The following is a 17024-nucleotide window of genomic DNA, read 5'->3' on the forward strand; positions in this document are numbered from 1 at the left end:
ATACCTGATATCCAGGTATGGATCTAACAGCTTCCACAATTGCTAGAGACACCAAATGTTGAATAAATGGAATCCTTTGACCCAATTTTGAAGTAAAAGGAATGATAACATGCAAAGTTGATAGAGCAGTTCCCACAGGACTCAACCAGGTATTTCCACCTCGTCCTTAAAAAAAAAGGGAAATATACATTGTTTACACACAAGTAACATTTACCAAATGGAAAATATTTCATCAGAAGATTAAGAAAATCTGGTGAAGTAAGGAAGCAAAAACCAAAACCAAAAGTTTAAAAAGTAACTGCAGAGAAAGAAATCCCAATTATAAAAGAAATCTGATTTATAAAAAAGATTTATAAAAAAAATCCAAAAGGTTCACTATTTTGATCTGAAGAAAGTTTATACTGGTGAATTTGTTTACATTGGTGGAATATTTTCAGTGTAGTAGGAAAATGGGTGGAGGAAATTTAAGATACACAAATACTAGTAGAAAGATTAATAATACGCGCTCTGTAGAGAGAAATGAATATTTGTTGAAAGAAGTCAAAATGGAGGATGGAATTATGAAACGAACACATAGTGGTGCTTAGAAGTTAACCCCATTGAATTTTCAAAATTTCTGCATACATAAAATCTAAAAGTTATCTGTTTCTTACACAAGCCCTAAAATTAGATAAAGATAACACAATTAAACAAATGTGTCAAAAGTATTATGCTTGTATTGGTTATACTGATGAAGAAAATGTATCCAAAGCTATGTATCTATGAATTGAAAGGATTTCACCCTCCCTCCCCCATCTCCCAAACAACTATCTGGGCTATCTTAGTGCAAAGATGAAATCATTCTATCTATAGGACTAAAAATATAAGCTTTTAGTCTTATTTAAAGAGTCAAATCATAAAATAAAAATTGTTAATAATAATACTCAAAGGAACAAACATTCCTACTGGGTTTCAAAATGATAATCTTCTCTCTACATTCAACCAAAGTTCTTAACCACAGTGCTGTATCAGCAATGCTGGCAAAGGGAGTTAGAGAAACACAATGTGTGATAAGTAGTGACTCAGTTGTATAGGCAATTCTTTCTCTACAAAATAGTTAATGGAACATTGATGTTCACCTAGCTTTAAACACTTTAATTATTTGTCATCAAGTGAGAATTGACTCTTAGCAATTACGAGACAAATTTTCTCCATGATAATAAGAAAGGAAAAATGTGCTTCAGAAGTGGAGCAGTAAAATGCATCTTGAGGTCACTTTGAAGGTGAGTGGACAATTACAATAAGAAGATGACAATTTTTAGATAACTAAAGGGCTAGGGCTTTGATTAAATGGTAGCCACTATTTTGACTTTTTGATGAATGGATGCATTTTGTATAATTCTTTTAGTACGTACACACACACACACACACACACACACACACACACACACACACACTTATATTTATAGATGCATAAATGTATATATCTGTAAAAATATACAGAATAAAATGTTGAACTATATTCTTCACACACGGACTAAAAGGAGATCTCTGTATGTCCCAGAAAAAGTTTGCTGATATCATGAACAGTATTAATTGAAAACAGAGGGTTGTATATATCATCCTAAGGATTCCATTTACAATATAGAATTTCAAGTCATGGCTTGAAAACAAATGAAAATTAAAGATTAGTAACAATTCTTCTGATATTTTAGGGGTTAGCTAGAGCAAAAGTCAAACGTTTGATACGTTATTACCACTTCTGTATGTAGTTAGTGGTTCTTTTTATTGTGGTAGTTTTACATACAAGGATGACTATGAAAAAATACAACTTAATTAAAGGTTTATGAAAACTATAACCACAAGCGAAAAATTTTTCTCTATTAATTCATAATGGTTTTATTCAGCAGATCTGATTATTTTAAAGATAATCTCCCATGAGTAGAAATTCAATTCCTACTGGCAATATGGGCATATTTTAATTACTCAATATTAGAATGATAATAATTGTTTTGTTATTGCAAAAAGTGAGGATAGATTTCCACATAGACTGAATAGATTACCCAATTTGTATGGGCATAATTAGTATGAGTATGGTTACTATTACATAATACCTTTATGAATAGTACTGCATAATACCTTTTCTTCCCTTACACTGTAGTTGTATCAACTTACCCTTTCCCTGAATTTGTTGAGCTGCAATTGCTATAAGACCCATTTCCTGTGGCGTCTTGTACATCAATCTGCAAAATACAATGTTAAAAAGTGAATTACTGTTTGTAAGCTGTATGTTTTTTTTAAAAAAACAGAGGTTTTTATAGTATTTGAACTTTAGGTCAGAAGTATAACATAAAACATTCAAATTTATTTACTTTTAAATTTATTACTTGTTATTTTAATACTCGGCCTATGGATTCAGATTTTTAAATTCAAATATTGTGTTTTAATTTTTGTATATGTCTTTTTAACTTGGATGTAAATAGCCCTGAGTCTTCGGAGAAGGGCGGTATAGAAATGTAAATAATAAATAAATAAATAAATAAATGAAAATATGACAGACAAAGTATCATTAAGATACAGTACATTTAAATACATGTACCATACACTTCGGACTGCGCTGGCTCTTTGGCTTTGAAACGGAGATGAGCACCGCCCCCTAGAGTCGGCAACGACTAGCACGTATGTGCGAGGGAAACCATTACCTTTACCTTACCATACTTCCTCCATTTAATTTTGAGCCATTCATTCTCACTAATACGCATCACTGCTTTCTATGAATGACAACTGGCAATTTCAAACAAACAATTTCTACTTAAACAAATCTCATTGCTATACTCTTGAACAGCAGCAATTTCAGAAAATCAGGAGGCTGGCATAAAGCAGGTGAAAAGAGACATCCCTTGAGAACTAATTATGGTTTAATTGCAGAGAATAAATCTACACCTTCTGAGAATGCTAGAGAATACTGTCTTATTATGGGCTTCTGCTCTGTATTTAGAAATAGCCCTTCAGCTTTCCTTTGACAGATAGGTAGAAGCTAATGTGAATTCAGGCCACAAAATGAATCAATATTAATTTAAGCAAATGTGCTTATGAAAATATTATTTTAAGTAATATTGATAGTATCTGGATAATATTAAGCTTTCATAATACACTTTAATATTTAAATTGGAGAGAAAATAAAATTTATTTAATAGAAAAAAACTTGCTAGATATATCAGAGAGACGTAAATTATGAAAAGCTTAAAACCCCATTTTCACACAAAAATGCATAAAATTTAATGCAAGAAATGCATACAATAAACTATTTTTTTTTCTTCTGTTCAATTGTGTCTCATAATATCATGCCTGCAGTTTTTTGGGCAAGATTTTTCAGAGGTTGTTTGCTATTACCTCCTTCCTAAGGCTAAAAAAAAGTAACTGATCTAATATCACTCAGCTGATTTTGTTCCTAAGGCAGGTGTCAGGTCCCTGTCGGAACACTGCCATTCTGAAAAGGAGGGGGGAGGCTTTGTGGGTTGAATGCTTTGCATGCTTTTGCTTTTGCTGTAACTGCTTGGGAATTAGGGAAGAGGAATGGACCATCTGGACAGACTCTCCCTCTCAAACAGTTCCAGCCTCTTACCAAGGTAGCGGTGCCTGAGAAAGACTATTATCACCACCATGAATTTGAGTTCTCAAAACTACTTTGCGGCATTCTATTGGCCACTGGTGGACATGGGGTATTGGGGTGGAGGTTGAAGGGAAAAATTAGCTTAACACTTTGCGCACAAATTTCAGACTCCACCTAACTTCTTTGCAATCACTTTCTCTCTGTAAAAGATCATTTTGAAATGCTAGTTGTTTCAAGAATCATGCTTTCCTGAGAAGATAGCTGAGGCAGGATCTTATAGCAGACTAGAACTCACTGTCTCCTGGTTTTTAGCCCTATGTCTTAACCATTACACCAAACTGGCTCTCAACAATAAACTAGAATGGTACACATAATAATTTCTGAGTTTTACAAAATTTAGAAAAAGAGTGATGTTTTATAGGTAACAGGTCTAAAGAGTGATGTTTTATGATAACAAGCTAGATAAAAGTCAGATAAGGCATATAGCACATTATCAAAATGATTTTGAATGTCTCTTCAGCATGGTTCTGTTTTTCACATGACTATAAAAGGACTGAATTATTCTGAAAGCAATTAGTTACTACAAATAACTGAGCTATAGATGTAGTATTGCAATGTTTTCTTATGTCAGTGCAAATATTAATTGGAATAATTTTTCTAAGCAATTGCCAAATGTTCTGATGTTAAACAGAGCTTGATCACTGGTTCTCTTGGCTACCCTGAACTGCCATCTACTATCAACTATTATAGTTGGGGATATAGTTGGTTGTATTAGGAATTGGAAGAAAGATTCTTATATAATTTTATATTTATTTATATTTGACATTGTCTCCTAAATGCTGTGTATATTTAAACTGAACATTTTTCAATGCCACATTTGTGTTACAATAAAGGAAATCTAATTTAAATATGGACATATTGCAATAGACATATTATAAGTTTAGCTGAAGCAACTCTCTACTCCCTGTTGAGATTCTGCATTAAGAAGCAAATTGCATGCCACAAGTCTAAGGAAGAAAACTGAGAAAAAGGAAAATAGATATAATAACAGCAGAGCATTTTAGAACTAGGTGATTAAAGAAAGATTAAAGAAGCATAATGCATAGTGTGGCTGGAGCCATGCCCTACTAAAGGCTAAGAAGAAATTCTGTAAGAAGGGATACAATTTAGAGAAGCTGCTAATACATAGATTGAAGCATTAGAGAGAGATTTATTTATATTACCTGAGATAACTCTAAGGGCATTGCCACATGGCTCCAAGGGTATAATAAATTCCGTGTGCCTTATGCATTTAGTCCTAATTTTCAAAATTAGTTTTTTAACTGAAATGAGCAACTGTAAACAATAATCTATTCTAGGCTTAACATGGTATTATGACTGTGAAGGTATCGAAACAATAATTTTGTCTAAAATAATTTAAATAGAATGCAAGTTTGTGTTTCTTACAGGAATCATATATAGTATATAAACTTTGACTTAATATATTTATTAATTAAACATCTGATTTTCATCTCATTGTTATGATATTCTAATTATGAGTTCAATTATGTATATGTTATTACATAACAAAATAGTTACATTATACTATTATTTTTGAACTTTAATACAATAGAAAATGAGGAAGTTTACAGGTTTATGTATTACAAATTAAGCAAAGCCTCATACAATTTGTTTTATTTTACCTGTTCATTTCTAAAAGAAAATATTTATTTATTCATTTATTTAAACAATAAATTGTCCAAAGAATAAATAAACGAAATACTCAAATTGTATGTACTCAAATCGGAAATTTCTAGTAACTGGTAATATAGAAATTGTTACAGTTGGAGTCTTTTGAATATTTAGTACTTCAACAATTTCCAATTGAAATTTTATCTTAAAATACTGTTAAGAATTATCATTTTCTACTAGTCAATTTTTTTGATAAAACCAGACAAAACTTTTTAACTTGTACTACTTCAAAACCCTTTATAATAGAATAGAATAGAATTTTTATTGGCCAAGTGTGATTGGACACACAAGGAATTTGTCTTGGTGCATATGCTCTCAGTGTACATAAAAGAAAAGATACGTTTATCAAGGTACAACATTTACAACACAATTGACGGTTTAGCACTTTCCATAAAAAATACTTGTTATCATAGATTTAATTTTTAAAAGAATTTTTTATCTTGCCTTTATTATTTTTATAAATAAGTCCAGATGGTAAACTAATCTAATAGTCTTTCCTCCTTCTATATTCACAATAGCAATCCTGTGAGGTGAATATGGCTGAAAGAGAGTGACTGATCCAAAGTCACCCAGCCAGCTTTCATGCCTAGATTTCAGTTTCCTGGTTTCTAGCCTGGTGCCTTGACCACTGACTAGACTAAAACAAAATAAATGAAATTCCACAAAGTTCACTAATTTTTAGACTTCTATAGATGACATTTTCTGCCTACTTAAAATTGGAATTAGAACCACAAGAAGTCTGATACGTCAATGGTCTGACTGTTGTATGAAATCGATGCTGATGTTTTAATTCCCTGTGTGTCCAATCACACTTGGCCAATAAAGAATATATTCCTATAACCCTGAAACTCCTAAAGACATATTCTGCTTTGTTACGATTCTGCAGCTATGTAAGGATAAGATTATATTTTAGATGGTTTTAAAGAAACAAAACTGGGGACAGAAGTAACTTTTACCATTACATTTCAAAGTTATTTTCTTCAAATTGTTGTATGTCACAATGTATCTCAGAAGTGAGAGAATTTTTGCCAAATATATTGATGTATTGTTTTATTCACATATATTTATGTGAATTATGTAGCTGCTCATTCAGCAATGAATTTGGAGCCATTTGGGAGCATTTGCGGATATTTAATAACAGAAATAGGAGTTATTTGTCTTCCAGAGGCTTCCTGTTTCTGATCCCATCATTAATTGCCCCACTACATATCATGGGCTGGAAAATATAAACGCTATATGAAGATTTAACCTGTGACCTGTAAAAGCTACACACTCATGCAGTAATATTTAGTACTTAAACATGTTTATTAGAAAATAAGCATCACTAGGAATGAACTTATAATACAACATTTCCTAGTAAACATATAAAGTATGTCAGAAAATTGGAAGCACAAAAGTTAGAAAAGTTAGGAAAAAAGGAAGGGGGAGAATACCAGAATAGTATGCCTGTATTTCTAGTATATTAGATAGTATGACTGCTATATACTATAATGTCATCGTAGACAATATTAAAATAAACTAGATACAAGTGAATGCAGTTTTCAACAGTGAAGTTTTAGAGGGATTGCTTGAAAATAGACTTCCTCATACTGCATCCATGAAAATAGACTTTTCATTACTGCACCCATGAATGTATTTTCCACTGTAGTAAAAGTACATAAGAGAAGTAACATCAGGTATCAAAGATGAAAAGAGACAACTTATATATTAGATATAGCATATTTATTTCCAGGCAGTTCAATAAATTGTTAGTGAACTAATTACTGTAAGCACTACAAATCTAAATTCCTTTTCCTTACAATAAAAACAATCTATTAAGTAAAATCATAACTGGAAGTAATGAAAACATGAGAGGAAAACTACAAATTCTTTGTGTTCAGTTCTGTAAGAATGTTGGCAAACAAGCTTGTTGAACATTGAATTATTCTAGCCTTGTGTAAAACTATCAGAACAATATAGTTGCCATGATAAGCGTGCATATATACAAGAGGATTAACATGCCATCTATCCACCTGCACAAGAGAGCATTCCAATGTATTCCACTCAAAAAAAGACATGGCATTCTTTCATAATGCACATAGTTTTATAAAGAGGACTGTCTTACAAACTCTCATATGTATAGCTACAGAACTGGCTCTTACAATGCGCGCGCGCACACACACACACACGGTCCAGCCATTTATAGGCTATTCAGACAAAAATGGTTAAAAATCAAATCAACCATTTGTTTATGCTGATACTTAAGAGTGCAACAAATATGTAGTAAACTGGTAGTTTAAAAGTCTGCTCTCCAAATTATTTATTAATTAAATTAATTAAGCACATCAATGAGATTTTAGACATATATTCATTTCTGGGTGGCAACCTTTGGCCAATATATGGTAAAATTGCAATGCAAATGCAAAAGTTCCAATATAAATGAAGTTTTCCAAGACACAAAGACACATTGGGTGTGTTCAATCTATTTTAATTAATGTGCAAAATAACAAGTACTGTCCCTATTTTTCCCATTTTTATATATTTAAAGGAAAATAAGCCACAAACAATATGTATCCAAAATATTGCTACTCTATGAATTTAAAAAGAACATAAATGTTTTTGGTTCAGTCCTTTCTTCATTTTATCAGAAAAAACCACCCCCCTCCACACACACATTAATATTTCCCCTTTAGTTGCTGGTTAAACTTGAAACGCCTTAAAATTAAATTTATTAAATCTCTGTTGAAAGGAAGTTTTTTCTGTAAAATTTAGTTTTCCTGTACAAATACCTATAGATAAATGGTAATTTTAGGAAAGTGGAAAGAGAATTTCTGCCCTCAAAGTAAATAATACTAGTGTGCCAGAGTTCTAAATTCATTATGGGAAAAGCTTATTCCTATGTGGCTATTAATTTCTACAACCCAAGCCCCCACTTCATATGATATGATAATAAATACATTAATTTGTGAAACATACAAAGAATTTTTCAGAAAAAATATTGTTTTAATTCTATAATCGTCTATAGGAGCAAAATAATGCTCAGCAACTAACATACATTTTTTCACTTAAATACTCAAAATTAAAATCAGAAGTAGCTGAGAATTAGAAAAAAATAGCATTTACAATGATTAAAGAAGTATAAAAAGCATTCCTCTGAAAAATTTACAGTGGATTTTTCCCCCCCAAAACAGATATACTATTCTTTGTGCACCATCCTCAAAAAAAGTGTCTTGTTACTTTAGCAAGTTATTCTTAAAGTAAAAGAAACACTTGGGGGCTGTTCTTGGGTATTTTCTGTTGGCAGTGCTGAAGGAAGGAACATGACCTTCTCAGCTCTGTGGCAGGTTAAGCAGCCTGATTGAACATTGGCACTAATTAAGAGCTCTTGTTGTTTGGCAGGACCACCAGAGTACCTTCAGCACTTGTTCATGACAGCAATACCTCTTTCAGAAATTAACACTTGATGAGCGCAGACAGGGAGCCCAGCTGGTTCTCCTGAGTCCTTCAACTATATAAATGAAGTGTAATAGGAATACTGGTGGCTACCAAAGGAAGACAGACTATTCGTGACCTCTCTGTAAAAAAACAGAGTATAGTTTTACATTGACTTAATTTTCTTCATTGGGATTAGATAATGCAGCTGGGGACTATAGAGATAGAACCAAAACAAAAGAGGTAGGACTGAGTTATTCCATACAATTTTTTTGCTAATAATAGCCATTATAAATGAATTACAAACTTATAAAATTAGATAAAAATCTAGCTTTTATTACAATGTTTTCATGAAGAATTAATTGTGAATTTCATATAAATTCATGGTAAGTGGGCTGATTTTATTTAGCTTCTGAATCATAAATACTGTAGTTTTAAAGCAGTGACCTGAGCAGTAGAATGAAATGGTTGCATAGTGAGTTAGACTAACAGGAGCAGGCAATAAATCATACTTTTGATGTTTGCCATGTTAGTCCCCTCCAACTGTAATTTATAAACATAAAAACCCCAATGATGAATAGTTCCACTTGATCTTTTTAATGCAAAGTTTAAAGCTGCTTTCACTTCTTTTTAAAAGTTTGCCATTTATTATATATGTGCCACATTATCTCATTTATTGTTTATTTACTCCCAGCAATAAATAGAAAAGGAACTTGAAAACCATGAAAACAAATTATTCAAGGGAGGGATGTACAGAAAAGACAAGACTTCTTGATTATATTTTTGAGGGGTTAGACTGATCTTCTCTAGCGAAGTGCTAGACTGAAATGGGATTGGTGGCTCCTCTTTGATGAATACATTTGGACAGAATAACCTGGCACTCTGAGGTCAATTGTCTTTAGAAGGCTAGGAGAGTGAAATATTTTCTTTGAAGCTGCCCTTTCTCTGATAATGTAAGAAGTCAAATGCTCTTCCTTTTGTCAGGATATCTTCCTGAGAGATAGGATATATAGTTTCCAATAACCCTTGGTCTTGGACAATTGTTGAGACCAGAAATATGCTGCCTTTCACTTCACTATCTGTAGACCCAGGAGAAGCTAAGTTTCCTATCTCATGGGAACCAATGACCAATGAGAAAGCAAAAATGTATAGAGTCAAAATAACCTTTGATTTTGGAAATATGACATTGTGTAAGCAGAAGAGCTGAAAGCTACATACTATTAAGACTGGATTTGCATTAGTAATAGCTACATTGTCATGTATAAAAACGAAGTTCCATGACTTTTTTCCAATGTTTATCGATCAGTACTAAAAGAAAACCCTCTGATTTCAATTAAATATTAATCTTTAAATCTTTTATTTTAGTATTTATAATTGAGTCCATATTTTCTGGCTTTTCTGCATCTCTACCAAGCATAATAAATTTCCTCTCTTGTATATGTCCAATATAAATTTGTAATTTTATACATTCTAGATACTTTCTCTGGTGAGGTATACAAACGATGCATCATTCTATAGAAATTCTCTTTAGAATTGTAATGTAAATTTCAATCATTCATTCACATATTCTCCCTCTGTTCCATTTGTATACTGCTACCAGTTTAGGCCACTTTACCATACATTCTTTCACTTGTTCTTCTGAGCCAAATTTCAATAGAAATTTATATATTTTGCCAGTAACATTTCATCATTTATTCACAGTTCTACTTCAAACTCAGTCTTACACTGCTCAAAACCAAAAGTCCTTTCTTTCTAATAACTGTACATAAGCAAACCTATTGATAAGTGTATTCCTCTGCCACATATCTTTTGATTTTATTTTACATTCTCCTTAATAAAATTCTAATATATCACACTAAGTTAGCCATTTGTGTTTACATATCATTTCTCTTCTATAAAATGCTTTTTTAGCTGAGAGCCACAAAAATATTTTTGGACACAACCTGATATCTATTCCATATTAGGTATGGCAAGTCTAATAAAATGATTCTTAAAATCTACATTTACCTTAGATTTGTCATACCATAAATATTCATACTACCCAAATCATGTCCTTCGATCGCCAAAAGCCTTCTGTTGGTTAGCAGCACCCATTTTTTGTCCAACTAAACAAGAAGCTGCAAAGTATAATTTCAAATCAGGTAGCAATAGCACTTAGACTTATATACTGCCCTCTCTAAGCGGTTTGCAGAGTCAGCATATTGCCCCCAACAATGATTATAAACCTAATCATCCTCTTTCTTTTATTTCTTTTATTCCTTATATTTAATTGGTGTTTTTTGTTTTTGCCTAAAACAAAAATAACATTCTGGGCAAATATTCATCTTAATCACAGAAATTCTCCCCAAAAATGACAGTTGTATATTCTCCCTTCTTAATATAGATGTCTTAATTTCATTCCATGCCTTAATATAGTTATTTTGAAATAACATACAATTCATACTTACCATCCCATTGACCAAGTACTTTAACTTTTTGATCTTGGAACCCGTTTTATTCATCAGTTCTGTTTGCTCTTATATCTTCAATTTTTTTTTGGTCTTCTGATAATCTTGGAACCTGTTAAGGCCCTAAATTCTTTGACTTTACCTATTAATATCTCAACTCCCTTTAAAGGATCTTCCAAAACCATAATTGAATCTTCTGCAAAATTTCTTAACTTTAATTTTTACTCCCACAATCTTCTCATCCTATCTTTGATTCTATTCAGAATCGCAAGAATAAAAGAACAGAAGAGAGTGGGTAGTCCTATCATGCTCCTTTTAAAATCTCATATTTTGTTAGATTTTCAATAATAGTAGTGTGCGCTTTATGTGAAATATAAATCGACTTCATCCATTTTATAAAATGTTCTCCAAAATTCATACTGTAGAATGATGACAGGAATGTAACAAATAATCCTTGCAAGTTCTGGAAGTTCTGAATAAGGGAGGATTAGGGTTTATCACAATTAAGACCTTTCAAAAAGGGAAATGGAGAAAGCTAATTGGTTCCACCTATTAGGACTTCTTGTCTCCAAATACAGTAGCCCTGCATGTAAAGGATGCTAAAAAAAAAGAAACATTGTTTTTACTGTTTGAAGGAAGAAAAAAAGAAGAAAAAAAGAAGTAAGCCTTAAGTCTGCAGCTTCAGAAATATGTTGATTTGCTGATTTATTAATGGGTGATGGAGACAAGACAAAACTACTTGATTACTATTTGACTATGGTGTTCTCTTACAAGAGAATTTTGAAAACATACATGAAACAATATACGGATGCATTTAAAGCACTGAATTCTTAGGGCATAGATCCAGATATATTATATTCAAGGATGCTGAAGGAACTCCTTGGGAATTATTGGAGAATGGATCATCTATTTAAAAATGGGAAAAAAGCAAACCCAGAAACTATAGATGGTCAATCTCAGAATATGCCCTTATACAGTGCAATTTTTCTCTTTCTGATACAAATAGATAAGAATGGTATTTTCTTCAGTTTTACAAAGTCAAGATACTAGTTTTTTATAGATTCAAGCCTTACTTAAGAAGTCTTCCACTTTTAAAGAATGACAGCTTTCATTTGATATCTTCTAAATTAAATTTCATGCCAATTATTCCAAACTTTTTAATAAGCACCAATATTATATTCTATTAACACTTTTTTGCAATAAATAATTAAAAAGTGATTATGCATAATCAATATACTTTATAAAATATTAAAAATAGACATAGGTGATCAAAAGAAAAGTACTGTAATCTAATTCAGCATTTTGTTTTCAATAGTGACTAGTCTATCAGCTAAATGCCTCCAGAAACTTTATATACAATAAACATTTGCATTATATGATAGTTGGAAATTGGTATGTGACTTGTGTGAAAATCCATGCTCAAGGTATGCTAGGTCCGTGATGGTGAACCTGTGGCACATGTAGCCATAACAGTGGGCACGGGTGTTCAGCTCTGGTGCGCATGCGGAAGCCGGCCAGCTGATTTTCAGGCCTTCTAGGCCCACCAGAAGTTTCCTGCCTCCAGAGGACCTGGGTGATGGTGGAGAAGGGCCATTTTTCTCTTTCACCTGGCTCCAGAGTCTCTCTATAAGTCTGGGAAGGGCGAAAACGGCCCCCAGAGGCCCTCTGGAGGCCAGAAACGGCCTGTTTCCCAACTTCCGGTTGGACAGGAAGTGACTTTTTTGCTGTCCCCAGTCTCCAGAGCCTCTCTAGGAGTCGAGCCATCGCGTGCCAGCAGCTGGGGGGGGGGAGAGCGGACCCATGTGCAGGGGCGCACAGAATTATGGGTGTGGGCACGTGACCCCCCCCACCTGGCATGCGATGGCAAAAAGCTTAGCCATCATTGTGCTAAGTTGTTTTGTAAAAAATAACTATGAATATATACATACAAGAAAACATGTATATTCACTAGCGAAGTATACAAATAACTAACCATGTAAGCTCCTTGGATATGATTAATTTGTAAATTAAGCATTTAGAAACATTTATTTATTTGTATCCCACCTTTATTATTTTTATAAATAACTCAATATGGCAAACATATCAAACTATTTTCTTCCTCCTATTTGGTGAATTTCCCTAAATAAACATTTATTTTTAAGCATACTTGCAAATTCAATGGATTAGTTCTATTGTTTTATTTTATTAAACTGCTACACATTTGTAGCAATACTGTTATCAATGACCTTCTCCCCATCATTGTTAACAGTGCTATACCTGAAAAAAATATTTAATGAATCAATATCCATTTGGAGCATATTGTGTACTTCTTGCAAGTAGCTATTTTCTGTATTAGCAACTATGCAGCTGGCCTAAACAATAGCAAAACCACCAAATTGAATTTTTGTGAACCTCTGCTTATATTGCCACTGAAGAATCATTTGGCTATTAAGACTGTCCCCAAAAAGGACAGTTTATTATCTTGCAGGCTTTCCAAATACATCAATTTGCAAACTGCAATTGATTAGTGAAGCTAAATTTAATTAGTTCAACTTTTTGTGGCTCACATCAAACAACACTGTTTGATATATTCTGCAGGAGGAACAAGTCTTCTACAGCTGGCTAAGTGCTACGATGAAAAAGAAGCTATATGTTGTTCTAGGAACTGAAATGAGTTGTTTTAAGTGGAGTTTTTGTTTCATTTTCTGAGACTGCTCTGACCTTCCTAAAATCAATCCGTTGTGGATTAACATGTAAAGCAGTGTTGAATTAATTTCAGAAAGTGAATATGAGATCAGCCTAGGTTTATGCAAACCATCTAACTCTTAAACATACGAATGCTTCTAGATGTTCAATGAAAAGCTGTCAATAAAAAAGGGAGGGGATGTTAGGAGGATTTGAATCATGGCACAATCTATTAGGCAAGTTAGAGCTTTGCCTATTTCTATGGCATTGCTAATGCATTCTCTAGCAGTTAATCCTATTTTTAAAGACCTTCCCTGAGGAGTACATAGGCCGTGCTGAATTAGTACTAAAATGCATTAAAATTCTGAATGTTACAAAAGGCACACTATTGGATTCTGAAGTGCAAGGTTTTAGAGTATCGGTTTACTTATGTTTAATAGAAAAATATTGATGTGGAAACTCCTAACAAAAAGATTACAGACAGGAAGAAGAAATAAAAGTATATATACTAATGAATTGTATAATTCATTACAGTAAATAAAAGTTATTTTGGTATGATTATTCCTTGGAGTACAGTAATATGATTTAGTTGAAATTGTTTCCTAGTAAGACTGATATATTTGAAACTTTGAGTCAGTTTGCAAATGAAGCTCCAATATAAGCCTAATCAATTCTTACAAAGGGAGAGGTAATTAAGAAAATATTGGAATGTGCAGAAATGAATAGGTTGACATAGGCAATTAAAGGGAAAGAAGAGCTGGAGCATTACAACATATGGGGGAAATTTTATCAATGGATAGAAAGTGAGTATAGACAATAAATATGGTAAAAATAAGAATTTTGGGAAGAATATGTTGTAATACATTAAAATTAAATGAAAGAGGAAAGATAAATGTATGTACGTATTAAGAAAATGATGATCAATGTTGAAGATAATGGCACAAAAATGTTATACCCAGATGATACATGGATTGATTATTAATGTACAGAAATGATAGAAGAGATGTAATTTTAAAGTAAAAAAGAAATTTGAAATGAAGATGTATGTAAATAGAAATTGGGAATGCTCGAATACCATTTTAGATTGAATTGAAAATGGAAACAACAAGAGAGAAAGGAGTAGAGAGGGAAGGAGGGGAGTAGGGAGGCAAGGAGAGAGGAGGAAAGAAGAAAGGGAAAAGGAGAGGAGAAGGAAGGGGAAAGAAGAGTAGGAGAGAGGGTAAGAAAGGGAGGAAGAAGAGAGAAGAGGGGAAAGAGGAGAGGGAGTAGAAAAGGGAAGGAGAGGAGGAATGAGGAAAGTAGAAAGAAATAGGAGAAGGGAAGAGGAAAAGGAAAGGTTGTATTAAAACAAAGGAAGGAAATGATAAAAGAGCAGGCCTGAACAACTAACTAACAAATGGAAGTTAAAAGATAAGATGAATGAATAATGATTAATGATGGATAAGAGACTGTACATTTAAGTATGTCGATGAAAAATATTTTTTTTAAAAAAATTAAACTACAATAAAATGTATACATTATGAACATTGCACTGCTACCACATTTTCAACCCCAAACCTACACATTTGCATAAAACAAAGTATTGTTTATATTATAATGTATTATTATTATTTTATTAATTATATGTTAATGTTATATTACATGTGATTTACTGATTCACTGTTATATTACACAAAAAAGGCAAAAATATAAAATGGAAAAATTATAATGGGAAATAAAATGAGTTCAATGAGGACCCAGATTGTTGCAATATGCTGACTTTGTAAACCGCTTAGAGAGTGGTATAAAATAGGGGTCCCCAATCTTTTGGACCTCAGGGACCACCAAGTTCATAATTTTAAATCCCGAGGACCACTGGGGGAGGGAGGCTCAGCCGCCTTTAACTGGTGCACCATTATTATTTTTGGCACAACATAACCAAGGCAATGCAGCAAAAAAAGCGAAGCTAAAAAATCTCAGTTCCCCTGCTTCATGCTAAGTTTCTTTTAAGAATTTATACTCATTCCGATATTAAGTGCATAGGTATATTCGTACCTGGGATTTATCTACCAACAATACAAAGAGAAGTCTTTAGAGCCCAGTGTTTCTATACCTTTGTTTTTAAATCACACAGGCAAAAAAAAAAAAAAAAAAGCAGGTTGGAAGTAAATGGAGGACTTGGGAAAGTAATGGTTGGGGGGGAAATCAATGAGAAATGGGAGATGTCAGAAAGGGATGGCCGATGTAAATAATAATTTTTAAAAATCACAATCAAAGAGATTTGAGCAGCTAATGCTGGAAAAGTGAACTTTGGAAAGTGCCAGCTGGGTACAAAAAGGGGAAGTGTCTTTTTCCCCCCCCCCAGAAAGAGCCGCAGGGAAAGAAGGGGAAAGAGCCAGGTGGGAGACAAGCCTTTGTGCAGAAAAGTCTGGCAAAGATACCCTACTACCAGGTTTCCTCCTCCTCTTCCTGGAACCGCTGTTGCTCTTCTTCCTTTTCTTCCCGGCCATAGCCACCCAACCTCTGAAGATCCAGTATTTCCACCTCATCAAAAAGGCTGGCTGGGAGCAGAAGGATGGAAGGGACGGCGAGGGCTTTGTGGGGTCCCCCTGATGTGGGATGACTTGAAGTAGACAAAGGGCTTGGCTTGGTATACGAGAGCCGGTGCTGGGCTTGACCTGTTGGCTGGAGGTGAGCTACTGTGGGGGACTGATGAGGGGGGGCTTGGAGCTTGGCGCTCGGAGCGGTAAATCGCATCCAAGAAGTACTACAGCAGAGAGAAGAAACCGGAATCAACGCTGGCTTTGCTGTCCATTGCAGATGCTAGATCGGCCCCTTGCAAACTCTTGCCTTTTGAGGAGCCCTGGCCAAAGTTTCCCATGCCGCTTCAGTGAGCGCTCCTTGAGAGATGAGAGTTTGCAGGGGGCTGATCTAGCGTCTGCAATGGACAGCAAAGTCAGGGTTGATTCTTCTCTCTGCTAACAGGCATCCAAGCTAACTGCCTGAAGAACCCCATCCTGTCCCTGGGAGTCAAAGCGCTGAAGCGCGAGCAGCACAGGAAACTTCGGCTGGGCTTATCGAGAGAAATGCAAAGATTTCTCTGCGGACCAGCAAAATTTTCTCACGGACCACCAGTGGTCCACGGACCACTGGTTGGTGACCATTGGTGTAAAACACTATGGAATTGTATATAAGTGTAA

The 17024-nt window shown here is 33.8% G+C and overlaps 1 protein-coding gene across 1 annotated transcript in view; it reads right to left on the minus strand.

Moving 5' to 3' along the window:
• Positions 1-17024, minus strand: part of HLCS (holocarboxylase synthetase) — an 87260-nt gene that overhangs the window by 15353 nt on the left and 54883 nt on the right. The window contains exons 7-8 of the mRNA XM_058184528.1: positions 2155-2222; positions 5-165 (exon numbers count right to left, since the gene is read on the minus strand). Coding sequence (XP_058040511.1) covers positions 5-165; positions 2155-2222 — 229 coding nt within the window. The remainder of the gene's footprint in view (positions 1-4; positions 166-2154; positions 2223-17024) is intronic.

The sequence above is a fragment of the Ahaetulla prasina genome, chromosome 5 (genome assembly GCF_028640845.1).
Source record: "Ahaetulla prasina isolate Xishuangbanna chromosome 5, ASM2864084v1, whole genome shotgun sequence".
NCBI lineage: Eukaryota > Metazoa > Chordata > Lepidosauria > Squamata > Colubridae > Ahaetulla > Ahaetulla prasina.